The sequence below is a fragment of the Phoenix dactylifera genome, chromosome 7 (genome assembly GCF_009389715.1).
Source record: "Phoenix dactylifera cultivar Barhee BC4 chromosome 7, palm_55x_up_171113_PBpolish2nd_filt_p, whole genome shotgun sequence".
Taxonomy (NCBI): domain Eukaryota; kingdom Viridiplantae; phylum Streptophyta; class Magnoliopsida; order Arecales; family Arecaceae; genus Phoenix; species Phoenix dactylifera.
The window spans coordinates 2423531-2438255 of NC_052398.1; the positions used below are offsets into that span (position 1 = coordinate 2423531).

Below are 14725 nucleotides of genomic sequence, written 5' to 3' on the forward strand. Positions count from 1 at the left end.
TCCTTTCAAAACCCTGCCAAGAAGACGTAAACCTCCATCCCACCGGGATAAGGTTCCTTGTCCTCAACATTTCAGAACTAATAAAGCCACCTACCTATCTTTATTACACTGTCATTGTTCAGCTAATAATCCTTTCAACACAGAGTATAGCATTCATCAAATCCAGCATCAGAACCTAGAAGAAGAGCCATTAGCACATACATCTGTAGGTCCTTTAGATGCCTGAATGATTTAAACAACGTCATTACCATATGACCCGTCATTAGGAGCTGGCCCTATCTTTTATTGTGAGAATGTAGGTAGTCCATTTACTTTAGACCATTCACCTAATAAATGCATAATAAAAAACAATCAAGAGAAAGAAAAAAAAAACAGGGAAGAGTATGTGGTGAAGAGTGGACAGCTACATAACTGTCTCGGCTGGAACTGTTATTAGCCATTAATTGCTTCATTACAAGTGTTCAATATCCCACCATTTAAGCATCATGTTGTTGGTGCAATACAAGTGTGTAGCACCAGCTGTTAGCTAGTATTATTTTATAAAAAACAATAACTGCGAAATAACAGCACTGAATCATTTCATTGCTCAGCCAAATACAATAGTTTCTTTTGCAGATTAATTTCTATAAGATATAAAGGTTTAAAATTGGAAAAGTAATACATTATAGCAAATGAACATCAAAAATGTCAAACACAAGCATCGAGATTGTCATATGATGTCACCATTGGGCTTAACTTACATGCTATTATGTACTTTTCTTGTAGCTTTAACACCATCATCAAACTGCTTTTCCCTACAGCTTAAATTCTAATGAGTATCAGAGGGTCGCCGCAGCTCGTGCTCTAATATCTCATCTTTGCATTGAGATGAAAGCCACACAGCCAGGCAGACCTCTCATTGCCACAAACCTGTCTGCCACCACTATGATACCTGTAAATTGGAACCTGAATGATGAGAGATCAGATTTATGAAAGTCAAGTTGTGCGCTCTGATCTTATGGAATATTCAGCAACATGCAGTAATGGAGATTGCACTCCCCAAAGCATTGCAAGATTACCTAATTCAGCCATGGAAATTACGGAGACTAGAAATTGGTTCTAAGAGCACAATGCATCCCAAATCACTAGCATCATAATTTATGGAAACCAGCAAATCAAAATCCATGGTTGTGCATCACAAAATTCCAGATGCAAGACCACCTGCTATCTAACAATTCTAGTCTACACAACAATAAATCATTCTAGAGAGAATAGTAGCAGCAATGGCAGCTGGAATCTTGTGCCACAGAGACTAGCAACATAATGTAGCAAACTCCTCCACCAGAAAGCAGCACCAACCAACCTATAAAGGGCTTCACATGCAGGCACCTAGAGAATAGAAGTCGCATCCTATGTCATTATCCATGAATGCAATGTCATCCCTCTCCTGCAGGGCACAAGGTAATGCAGTTAGATGCCTGAGAAACATCACAGCTGCAAATTTTGCAGTACAAAAGTGAACCAAGAAAAATCGAAACATGCAAAGGTAGAAAGGTGAAAAAAAAACAACTCTTAAAATAGAAGAAAGAATATACCTAACCAGATTCTCTTAGAAATAAGCTTTTAAAGATAAATCCAACCCACCATCATCCAAATCATCAAAATAAATAGGAAGAATAAATTGAATTTATATTGTCAGTACTCGGTTTAATTGGTACCTTATGCCAGAATTTAGTTTTGACGTGAAATGAATGCACTCTCACAAGAGAGAATGTCTTTTAGAATGTGGCACTTGATGCTATACTAGCAAAAAATTATGGAAGAGCTCCTCTACCAACATAATCGACCCTGAAGTTTCATATCTTTACAGTGAAAAGGCAACTTATCCTACGGAAAGAAAAGCTCATGTGTATATTAGAATTTGGAGCAGAAAATATATTTCTTCAAATCAACAGTAAAGATGGGAAAGATTGGATGAGCCAACAATGTGCAGGAAAGTAACAGCCACAAATAAAACTGACAAAACTACCTCAACCATATTTCCGCTATCATATCCTAACTTTAATCCAAGAGATACGATCTTGTAACCTGCCAGGTTTAATAACATTCCAAATAAAGCATTTGCACGTTTTACAGAAGTCTCCTCCTAACCACAATGAATCTGTAAACCTCGAATATCATAGCAGTGTTAGATACTCCGAGATTATTTTGAATATTCCATTTTAAAGTTGCATATATTGATAAGAACAACCAAGCCAATGACCCTTGTATGAGGTCTTAATTCATAGTATGTTCATTTGAAAAAACTTTCTAAGAGATATGCTGTTCAGGTATCATAAAAAACTCATCCGCATATACACTACTTCTTTGACTTCATGAATTGCTGAAGGGCCACAACGAAGTAATACTCCAGTAGTAGCGCATGCAATGCAACCTTCTCTGCAGCAAGAAGAGAAGCATAATTTGCAGTCCACTTGTTCAACTTATGTGATGAAATAAATAAGAGGTTGTGGTGCAGCATAAGTATCATGGCTCCAATCAGAAGTCAGCACTCATAGGAGGGCCATGATAACCCTCTATATGCATGTTGATCTGCAAGTAAGTGGTTATTGGTTCACTTCCTAATGAGAAACTTGCATTAACTTCAACAATTGCTCCTCAGGTTGCACAGTGCATAGCCTCAAATAGTTGGCCTCAGACCATCGCAAATAATAAAATATGGAGGTTTTGTACACAAGTATTCCGATCACACTGTTAATTTGGATCCCCATGATGCAATGAAGTCTTACATTCATAACTAATAACCAATAGAGCTTCAACAAAATCTGACAACCAAGCTGGTGCTCATTAACCAAAAAGTTGTTTGCTTGAATTACAACTCCTTGGGTTGTTCAAATTTGTCCCAAGGGCATCCATATCTACTGATTTGTCGGAGCTTGGGTTTGTGATCCCCACTGCTTTGCCATAGAGGAGCACGCCCCTTACAGTGGCAAAGCTGAATAATGCTGGCAGAGGGTTGTGATATGGATTTGGAAGATGAACAGTGAAACCACGGAAAAAGATGGAGGCTGACAGCGATCTATTTTTTAGTTGAAGATTTGGATTCCATTTACTTTAATCTGCAGAGCAGCATCCCAGTTTTTGAATATATGATGGTTTATATTTTATTTGTAGAAACATCAGATATGTTTTTCTTCCAAATAAAACCTTATGTTGAGAACTTTGCTCACCACAAGTAAGCATTTCAGCAAGAAACACACAACCAATAATTAGTGATATTAGACAAGACAAAAAGAGTAACATCTAGAGCAACATGTAAACAAATGAAAAAGGATCATACCGGTTTTATCATGGAATTGACTAGATCGTCAAAGCTGCAACCATTAGAATAAAATCCACCCTGTGATTTTGAAGTTTCCAAAATAGACTCCTCCTTGTGGGTCAACTGGATATTGGTGGTTGGATTATCAATCTTGCAATTCTGTGTCGGATCTGGAACAATAAAATTTGTTTGGCCAACCCCATGTAAGTCCATTTTTTTGTTAAAATGGCCATTGTTCAGTCTCTGACTCTCAGCAATAGGACCAATTATAAGATTACCTGATGACGGAGAATTTAAGTAAGAATTAAGTACAAGATTAGGTTCACGAATATGATCTTGATTTGGCTCCTCCAATTTCTGTTTAGAAACGCCTGCATTTCCGAAGTTCAAGAATTTTGAGTCTCCATCTAAAGCTGAAGGCATTATCATCATATTCGCACCAAAAGACCTGGCTTGGCACTGTACATCTCCTCCAGTCACAGGATCATGCGGAGGTGCTGCTACTACGTTGCTGCAAGAAACGTTCAGAGGATTGTTGACTATGTGCGAGCCTACTGGAACATTGGCTCCCATATTAGCTAAGTCATCATGATGAAAAGGGGCACTCGTAGACAAAGAGTTGGATGTATGCCCAGTTAATGGAACATCACCCTGCCAGGTCTCATTGCATCTACCAAGGTTAGGCACATGGGAAGAACCACCAACACTCACTTGGAAGGGGTCCGAGTTCACAGACATTCCTACAGAAGAGTGATTGCCTAACACCATTGACTGCATATGCTGCTGATGTGCTTGTGATAAGAAAGGATTGTTTGTTACACTGACAGAAATGTTGCTGGAGCTACCAGTAGACAGTCCAGCACCAGAGAAACCACCAGGCAAATGTATATCTGCGTCCTGCATCGTCTTGTGTTGTTGCAATTGGTCTAGCTCCAATGCCGTGGGCATCCCCTGGAGCAAATTCCCATGTTGGCTTCCTGGTAGATCAATGCGCTGAAGCTTACCAAGATCATTGATAGGATTGCTTGTGTTGCCATGGACGCGTCCAGGTTGAACTATTCTAGAGGCAGTAAACCCACGCAGTCCATATCCCGCTGGGTTTGTTCCACTAAGCCCTCCATTTGTTTGGAAAGATGAAAGGGCTGGTAGCTGACCAGAAGCAGACAATGTATGAAAACTTCCATATCCATCCAATGAACCCATAGGTAAATAGGAGTGGTCTCTACCCCCAAAAGCAGCAACCATTTTAGCTTGTTGGCTTGCCACAGCACTAAGTCTTTTAAGGTAAAGCCTATACTTCTGCAACCAGAACATTTGACGGTCAGCTTCAGAGCAAGAATATAGTCCTGTGATGAGAGATGAAACTGTATGAAGGAGGGACGGATAACTATATTTCCTAATTGGAGGGTAATGTTACTAAATGTGCTCCTTTGTTTAAAACCTCGGTCCTTCACTTCTGTAATCATTCAAGAGGACTTGACTAATTAGACAACTCGATACATCTACTAATGTTCAGGGCATCATCAAGTACAAAAGCCCCCATTTATCAGCGCACCAGTACATGAAAGACTTCCCATGGCAACTATTACAATGTTTTTTAAGAATGGTAGCAACGACTGCAGTGGACTTGTAGGCAGTGTTAACCCAATACCAACATAGCATGCCAATTCAGAAAAAAAGAGGAGGGGAAAGGAAATCAACAAGCAAAAGAAATGGAGTACCTGTAGGTGGCTTGCAACATTTTCCCTTGTGAGCTTTTCAACATTCATAAGATCAAGTATCCTCTTAGGCACAGCCTCTGTAACAGAAAGATGAACAGAAACATAAGACTTAAGTGTGAATGTTTTCAGTAATACTCAGTCCAGTCCTAACATGAAATGGCAATAAAAAAAAAAACTGTTGTGGCAGGAAAATCTTACTGTCGATTCCCAACTGATTGACGGCAGCTACAAATTTACGGTGCAGATCAACAGACCAAACAACCCTCGGCTTTTTCTGAGCGGATGAATCTGCATTCTCATGCATGTTTTCCTGACCATCATCATCCTCATCCTCATTCTGGTCCTTCCTCTTTCTGTTAAGTTTCCCACCATGATCAGATGATTCACTAGGAATATGATCCTGCCCACCTTCAGAATTTGCATGCTGAGGTTTCTCAGAATCACCCACATTATCATAATTATTGTGATCTCTGTGGTCAAATTTCCTCCTCCTAACTACATGCTGCCATACATTCTTAAGTTCTTCGATCCGAACGGGTTTCAGTAGATAGTCGCAGGCACCATGTGTTATCCCCTTCATCACGGTTTTGGTCTCGCCATTCGCTGATAGCACTGTATTATTGATTTTCTTAGTTTAGCAACTGCATTTAGCATCAACTGAAAATTTCCAGATTCTATATAATTCATAAAAACTAGATCTCAATCTATCAAATAGGTAGTTTGGTGATGCGACAATGCACAATTAGAGTATTAAAAAACATTTTTTAAAACAAAATTCTTTCTTATCGCTACTAAACACATTCCACCTATAAACCTACTTGTCACACAGACACAATACACACTCATCATTAAAGATAAAGAAATTTTGAGTCAAAGAAGATTAATAGTATCCTTATTATTAGAATGATTGGTAAAATGAGACAATATCCAAGACTTACTGATGACCGGGAGGTCCATTTCGAGGCCCACAAGCTCCAGCAACTTGAAACCATCCATGTCGGGCATATGGACGTCGCTGATGACCAGATCAAACCTGTCTCTGTTCTCCCTCAGCATCTTCAGAGCCGTGATCGCCTGATTAGTCGTCGTAACTAGAAGAACCAAACGAACTAATAATTAAGCAGATCCCAGTTAAACTGTAAAAAAGAGAGAAAGAAAAAGAAAGAAAAGAAAAGAAATCCGAACTTGACCCAGACCAAAGAAAATTAAGACACCAAATATATATACAAATCAATAGTCAAAGGAAAACACCCCATCAATTAACACAATCAAGATATCAAATGCAAATCAAGCTCAAATCTTTTCATGTGGAAACCTACTAAACTGTACTAATTTGTCACTTGATGACTAAATCCGAAACCAGCATCGACAAAACTAAACGAAGAGAGAAGTAAAGAGGAAAAAGGAGTAAAAAAGATCCAACCTTGATACTGGCAGCGGCGCAGCAGAATCTCCAACAACTTGAGGCAGGTCGGATCATCGTCTACGGCCAGAACCCGCATGCCGACCGGAAACTGGTCCTTGGCCGCACCTTCTCTCCCCATGCTCCCCTTCCTCTCTTCTACCGTCACCTCCTCCAATTGTTTCCGCCCAAAAAAAAGCAAGGAAACAAAAGAAAAGGATCACCTTGGAACTGAACACAGAGCTGCTTCAACTCTCAGAGCACTTTAAAAGTCCTTCACTCAACCTTCTGAACTCCCTTTAGGAACCTAGAAAGAGCTCCAAAGAGAACCCCATGGCAGACAGAAAAAGGAAGTGTGAAAGAAATCAAAGGGAAGAAGAGAGAAGAGTAGAAAGAGACCGTTGAGATCCCGAGTCCCTCCTCGATACCAGACCGAGAAACAGAGCGAAGAGAAGGAAAGATGAAGGCTTTGAAAGGAATCAAAGGGAACATGGGTTGGCAGAGGACATAGACGGAAAGGGTTGATAGAAAAGAATGTTTTATGGGAATTGGAAGGGAGTCAAATGGGGAAAGCAACAACAGAGATTGGTAGCGGTGGAGTTGAGACCTAATTTCTTTTTAGCTTTATTTCTTGATTTTTTCCCCTGCAATCAATTGAGAACCCAAGCAATAATTTCTAGAGCAGGAAAGCTGGAATCTAGGGAAGCTAGTTAGCCGAAGGAAATTAGAAAAACAAAAAAGCATAGCTTTTGTTTATTTAATTAATTTTTTGACAGCTTTTTCTAAAGATGTTATTGATGCAGTATGCCCCATGGGCCATATTTATTACATTTAAATACAAACGAGATGTTACAATTAATAACATATAGCAATTATACTATTTTATACCCATTTTTGTGAGAATAATTTTTGATAAATACCAGGAATCAGTAGCGCGTGGAATAATTTATGTCCGTGCGAGTCTTGTGTTGAATACTAGCTTGTATAAATATTTGTTTAGGATAATTTGATTAGATAATTAGATATCCAAATTATAGGATGACGAAAAACCTAGACACTTGATTCAATCTCTCGAAATGCACTTCCAGTTAATGAGTGCTTCATGATTGATGGGGTTTTATTTTTTATTTTTTTCGATTCCACGAGGACTTGGTGGGATAAAAAATAAGGATAACTATACTTAAATCCATGAGTTTGATCTGTCACACGGCTTAGTATGGCGTTTCCTGCGGTCGCTATCATTCTTTGTACCAGCTTCGAGACTCCACAAATCCTGCCAAGGGTTGAGGTAGGTTCATGTCCTACCTACTAGTGCTTTGCTGCTTTTGTTTTTCTGTTTCTTTTTTTTTCCCCAAATTGAAGCAGTGGTTTCTCCCGCTTTTGTGATGTGGGGCCATGTCACGGTCAACCATTAAATGCTGTTGTACTTCGATGAAGCTTTTTCTTTAACGCATATTATTAAACATGCAATTGCCAACTAAACTTGTTTAGGTGGTGGTTTACATTTAAAAGACAAATGCAATGTTAAATGGTACTTATATCCTCGTGTGCTTTTAAATTATTGAGCAAGAACGAGTGAAACGCTGAGCATAATGAAAAAAAATATTGTGACCAGCTCCGGAGGCAGTCCCTTCTAGGGTCCTATACAGTGAAATCTCAAAAGCTGTCGGATGGGATTATTGTGACTCTGAAATTAGGATGCTGTAATTTTAATATTTTTTATAAGTATAATTAACAGATTATTAGGATGATTTCTGAAAGAAATGGGCTTGTATGGATCTCATCTGTAGTATATACTAGCACTGACTCTACAAAAAGAGGGTGCTATGGGGCGAGGTAGCCAATCTGATTTAACAGGTTCAACGGTAGTCGCGGAAATTTTAATTGTATTGATAGCCCTTAGGAGAAACGAGGAAAAATGCTTTCACTAATAAAATTGAAGTCAGAGAATTTCAAAATTTCATCATGGCCAATGGCTTAGTTGATCTCAGGTTTTTGAGACCGAGATTTACTCAGTGCAATAATCGGTTGGGCCGAGCGAGAGTTTGGGAGAGGATGGACAGGGTGTTCGCCACAACTTGCTAGATTCAGAGATACTCGGACTATCATGTGAGCCATCTGCACCGAATAAGCTCGGACTATTGCCTTATCCTAGTCAGTACTTCGTCCTTTACCCTCTATCATTGTCTGTTTCGATTTGAGAAGATTTGGCTCTCATATCCTCGGTCGTAAGATATTGTATGGGAGGCGTGGCGTACGTTTGTGTGGAGGGATGCAATGTATAGGGTGACCCGTAAATTAGAGATGAGTAAGCATCCACTGCGCATGTGGAATCGGAAAGAGGTGGAGGAACATATTCAAAAGAGTAGGGGAGGCAGAAGCCTCTATTGCCAACCTCCAGTCTCAAAAGGAGCAGCTAGTCATGCATCACTTGCTCCTCTGGTAGCAAGAGATCCTATGGAGGCAGAAATTGAGGATATACCAGCATCTGGAGACAGAGGAACAAAATCAGTAGCATCAAAGATAGCAGTAGGTAGATGACAAACGGCTCTGATACCATTAGGAGAGTTTTGGAGCAGTTCTTCAGATCCATGTGGACGGATCAGTTAGGTGGTAGAGGATCGCCTATCGAGACTACATCGTCGGAGAGGGTTTTGAAGGAGGAGAATGCAACGCTAGTCAGCTCGATCTCGGCCATGGAAGTCCAGGAGGCTCTTTGGTCCTTGGCCAAGGATAAGGCCTAGGGTTAGATGGATTTCCTCCAGCCTTCTTCGGAAGGTATCGGCTTATCATTAGGCAGGATGTCACCGTGGCTATCCAGTAGTTTTTCATAACAGCAATGATACCTCGTGATTGGAAGCAGACCTTCATCACCAAAATCTCGAAGAGGCAGGGTGCCATGGAGCCGAGCCATTGTCGATCGATCAATTTTTGCACTATCTTGTATAAGGCTTATCAATCCTAAGCAAGAAGCCTTTGTTGGTGGATGCAACATTACCGACAATGTGCTTATAGCCCATAAGTTTATGTTCGACCTTTAGAGAGCTCTGAGCCGGAGAATTTTGATGGGTGTCAAGCTTGACACAGAAAGAGCCTATGACAGAATGAGCTGGAGCTTTTTGACTCACTCTTTGGAAAGCTTTGGATTTCATGAGATATAGATCAGATAGATTTTCGGGTGCATTTGGGCACCTTTCTTTGCCATTTTAGTGAATGGTACACCACAATTTTTCGAGTCTACCATTGGACTGTGGTAGGGTTGCCTGCTCTCACCCCTTCTGTTCATTATCTATGCTGACACTTTGTCCAGAGTGCTCTGGTATGCTTCTGAGCTCAAGTTTTGGAGGCCTATATGCTGGTGTCGGATTCTATTCAGATCTCACATCTTTTGTTTGTCGATTATTACATGCTTCTGGCTTCTAGAGGAGCATAGTGCGGCTTCTAGGCAACAGATCAATCTGGCCAAGTCAGCTATCTACTTTAGCCCGAGGATTAAGCTACGACTGAAGGCTTCCATTAAGGAGATTCTGGAAGTGGGTGAGCAGAAGGGCACCATGAGATATCTAGGAGTTTCCATCAATAGTCATCATCAGGAATCTTCCACCATTGAACAAAGCATTAGGCACAGGCTTGAGAGTTGGCAGTCGAGCGTTCTATCTATGATGAGCACAGAGTCACTCTTGTTCGGTGAGTACTCAGCTTGATCCCGGTTTATCTGCTATCCAACACCATCATGCCTCTGGCACTTCTGAGGACCTCGGAGCAGATGTTCATAAGTTTTGTTGGAGGCAAGCGGGAGGATATAAGCGGCATTCACTTACTGGCATAGGATGTGGTTTGTCAGCCGACCAATAGTGGCGGGCTGGATGTTCACTCTATGACAGCGAGGTGAGAGATCCTTGTGGCCAGACATGCAGCCAAGTACCTCTTGAAATCTAAAAGTCTTTGGTGCACTCTAATGAGGGCCAAATACGAGGCTCCGGCTGTTGTGCCCGATTTTCACACTGTGTGTCACAACTTCTTCATTTGGAGGGAGATCTGTGCCCATGCCTTGCCAGTGCTCCCTTCGATCAAATGGGCAATTTGAGATGGGTGGGCTATTAATGTGCTATAGGACAAATGGTTGACAGAACAGCCTCTCGGACGGTTCCTTACCATGATCGACCCTGTGTGTTTGGCCGGATGTAGAGACTATGATTTGATCATCCCAGAGGAGAGAAGATGGAATTAGGGTCTTATTCGACGTGCTTTTGGAGAGCAGTTGGCTGAAAAAGTCCTGGCATTACCGATCCCTATGGGGGAGACCACAAATAGGAGGGTCTGAAGAGCGATTGAGAGGTCGAAGGTAAGCGCTCGAGGCCTACATGATGTGGTCAGCGGGAGGATGACTCGACTGATTGATGGAGGTTGAATCTAGATGATGCGCAGCCACCCCCATATTGCCTTGTTCATCTAAAAGGTGGCATGGGGATGTTTGCCAACTAGGAGTGTGCTGGCCAGAAGGAAAGTGAGAATCACTACATCCTGCGAGGGATGCCCTGATGTGGAGAAGTCTGTCAGCCATGTTCTTTTTGGATGCCCACGGGCGGCCCAGATTTGGAGGTGCACTCTGGATTCATCTAGCATGCCACAGTTTGTGTCTGCCGAGGATTTCTTAGGCCATCTGAAGGAGTCCCTGTATAGACGCAGCACTGTGGAGTAGCATATCAGATGTGCCTATATGGCCTATTATATTCGGCCTGACGGAAACATTCGGATCTTTGAGGACAGAAGGATGCATTTGAGGACAGTGATAGATAGAGCACTACTTCATGCTGTTGAGATCACTAGGACTACTGCGGTGGTTTCATTTAGGACTGCTAGGGACATCTGGGACTCCTACTCAGCTTTTACGGCGATCAAGGTTGCCTTTGTTTCCTTAGAGCTCACACCTCTTAGTTTTTTTAAGGTGAACTTTGACGGTAGTGTGTCCAAGGGTAAAGGCAGAGGAGGAGTAAGCTTTGTGATCGAAGGTTATGACTTTAGACTCGTCGCAGCCGGGGGACGATTCATATTCGACGTAACTATCATCAGAGCAGAGCTAAAAGCTGCATGGGAGGACATACACAGGCTTTTGAGAGGATGTAGCTCCTTCCGAGCCATTCATGTCTATCGAGAGGCAAATAGTGCTGCTGATGGTCGCCTCTTTTGCTACACAATACTCGAGAGGGTTCTTTTGAGAGAATGACAAGCCTGTTTCATTTCCTCTTTACCAACTTTTTTTTTTGATTTTATTGGTTGTATTCATGCATGATTAGTATAGGTTGCCATTGTATCAAAAAAAAAAAACAAAAAAAAAACAAATTTTTGTGCAGCATGAAATTATTTGTATTGCAGGCCTCTTGTTAAAAAATCATTGACACATCACATGAAATCTGGTAGGGACAGATAATGGGCATCATATTGCGTTCACATGCCACGCATATCCAATATTTTTCCCCCTCTCTGTAACATTGTAGATTGTTCCCTGATGAATAATAACTCATTCAAACATGCATTTCTCTAAGCACCTGTGTGGTTGTTTAAAAAATATTGATTCATGTTTAAAAGAGAATCTTTTGTGATAACACTTGCATTATAACGTGGCTTTATAGTAAATACCTCCAATTATTAATGCATGATTCCTTTCTTCTCTCAATGTAGACCCACTTTCCAAAACAGAGTACATGTACTTGAAAAGAAAATCCAACCTCTTGATTCCCTTGGCAATTAAATTTATCAATAATTAATACGAAGTCAGGCAAAGTAAACAGTACTAAACTGTAAAGAAATAACAGGAGTAAATATTCATAGATAGGGGGGTGTTGCGAAGGGAAATGGTAACCCTTTCAAGCAAAATAAAACACCTCCCACAGGCCACAGCTCACGAGCGAACCGGCCGCACCCGGCCCACATGACGAGATCGTTCATCATTCATCATCTCTGGACCAACGGCGGGCCCTCGCGCCTTGCGCGACGCCCTCTCGTATTAATTAATATCGAGTTAATTAAATAACGGAAGAAGGGCCCGACGCGTTTCGGGCCGTGCCCGGGGGGTGGGGCCCACGCGATATCAGCTGACGTGGAGTGAACCCGACGCGGTCGTATCCTCGCTGGCTTCCTCCGGGATTTGCTTGTCCGCTTCGTCCTCCTGTTATCCACCGCACACGTGTCCCGACTTCAGAGAAGGATCTTTTCTGGACTGTTGGATCGGGATATAGACTGGCGCCAGCTGGTAAACCGCGTTTCCGAGACGATGTCACAGTAGCATGCATGCGGGAAGTCAAAATCTGTCGTCCACCCTTATGCGTTAAGTTAATGGTACGGTTTTTTTAATTTTCATTTTTAATTTTACATGGAATATGATTATAACCAACAAAACCAGAAAACAAGTGGCTACAAAGAGGCTCCATGCAGGCACTTGATCCACCAGATAAAACCTCCGAGTAATGTACATTAAAGAAAGCAACTCAGTTAGCAACATAATTTGTCTTTCTATAATTATATATATGGTTAGATAGGAAATTATTGCAGCCATGCCCATAATAACGAACAATTCGGGGAGTATATCCGTTGAATTGTAGTATACATAGATATAGAATGAGAGGTATTTCTAACTCATTATAATCACTGAAATAGAATATAATACAGATAGCCATTATTTACCTTACTGATTAAAAGTTATGTTTATAAATCCAACTCAAATAATAATGCTATTTTACTGCTGTTGTTTCTTATTTCTATGTAATAAATGATAATAACGAAGATTGAAAGAGTAGTTAGATAAAACTTAGTGCAGACAATAATATATTTAGTGTAGCAATTTGAATGCTGTTATCCTTCTCTATTCTAGTTCTTATTCAGTTCTTTGGCTTTTTCGACGCTTGATATCTTGTATTCAGTGCAAATTAGATTCATTTTTACTTTCTGTATGATAAAAGGGCTCCCTAGAAAATTTCTTTAAGACTGTAACCTTTTTTTTTGTTTTACATAATAGATAGTGTTTCAAAAAAGATCGGCCTATAATAAATGTTGTTATTTAAACTAATAATAAAATTAATACATACTTTGCGACTAATCTTATCTTTTATTTGCGAATATATATAAACAAGATTTTTATTTTGCCTTTTTTTTAGCATCTACTTTTTTAAAAAATAAAAATTAAATAAAAATAAGGCTCTCACTCGTCGCTACTAACACATTACTAAATAGAGTTCCTCAATCTTGTAACTTTTAAAAAAAAAATTAAAATGGTTAATTACTTAGTATATATTATCTAGCCATATGGTGTATATTGGTAAAAAATATATGCTAAAAATTCTGTATCAATTTATCTGAAAATGTGTATTTAATCACTACTGAATGTGTATCAAAAAAAGTTTGCAGTATATATTAAAAAATTGACGATGCATATCACCAGCTATATAGTGTGCATTAATGAATAAGATATTTTAAAAACTATGTATTAATTTGTTTAGAAGTGTGTATTAAATTACTAAATGACTAATTTGTTGAGTATATATTATTGACTATACTCTGTATACTGATGAACACCATATTTTAATAATTATATATTAATTTATTTAGCTATGCGTACTGATTTGCTAAATAACTAATTTATTTGATATGTGTTATTTGGTTGTACATTTTATACTATATATATTTTTTATTATTTTAATTATAGAGCTCAGGACTTTATTAATAAATAGGACCTATAATTTTTATTTTTTCAGACGTACATTAAAAAAAAATTGACAAAACCGAAAGTTTGTCCTTTCTTTTTTTTCCTTGGTGCCCGTTCCGTACGATTTTGTTTGGATCGGACGGTCCGGTGCCGTTTGATTTGCTGAAGATTGCGTCCTCCTACTTTTCGTGCAAGTGTACGTACGAGGGAGCGCCTCAACAGCGCGCGCGGAGGTGTGGTGGGGCCACACCACACGCACGAGTAAAGCTCGCCGAGGCCGAAAACTGAATCCGGGCTCGTCAGAGTGGGTAAAATCCAGAAAAGGCGAGGACAAGACTCAATCACTACGTGGCAGGCTAGTAGGTCTCAATTGAGTTTCGGAGAGCTGAACGTTTCCCCTAATGGAGGGCAAAATTTAACACGTACATCACAGTACAAGTAGAACACCAGTCTGCCCTTCACAAGCATTCGAGAAAGGAAAGCAAAAAAGGAGATGGGTCTTTGACTGGGTTACATTTTTTACCCTAAAGTTGTAATAAAAGTTATTCTCAAACATCCCTAGTCTCCCACATTAGGGGGAAAATGAGATCTGGATCTAG

At 40.2% G+C, this 14725-nt stretch overlaps 1 protein-coding gene across 2 annotated transcripts; it reads right to left on the bottom strand.

Annotated features, from left to right (window-relative positions):
- Nucleotides 1-557: 557 nt before the first annotated feature.
- LOC103710408 (two-component response regulator ORR23-like) lies at nt 558-7128 on the bottom strand. Of its 2 annotated transcripts, XM_008796105.4 has the most exons (7): nt 6446-7127; nt 5961-6113; nt 5221-5634; nt 5023-5099; nt 3580-4600; nt 3320-3471; nt 558-1426 (listed from the first exon to the last, which is right to left on the bottom strand). In XM_008796105.4, exons 1-7 carry the CDS (start codon nt 6564-6566, stop codon nt 1355-1357), a joined length of 2010 nt encoding a protein of 669 aa, XP_008794327.1. In that variant the 5' UTR covers nt 6567-7127; the 3' UTR covers nt 558-1354. The 2 variants fall into 2 exon arrangements, with proteins under 2 accessions (XP_008794327.1, XP_008794326.1); XM_008796104.4 differs by having other exon boundaries at nt 3320-4600; nt 6446-7128.
- Nucleotides 7129-14725: the final 7597 nt, after the last annotated feature.

Bases quoted from the DNA above. Each gene is read 5' to 3' on its own strand.
- LOC103710408 (XM_008796104.4), bottom strand. From the start codon at position 6,566: ATGGGGAGAGAAGGTGCGGCCAAGGACCAGTTTCCGGTCGGCATGCGG. The intron at 6,114-6,445 runs GTTGGATCTTTT...TGGTTCTTCTAG, and splicing joins GCGCCGCTGCCAGTATCAAG to TTACGACGACTAATCAGGCG. The intron at 1,427-3,319 runs GTATGATCCTTT...TGTGCCCTGCAG, and splicing joins TCAATTCCATGATAAAACCG to GAGAGGGATGACATTGCATT.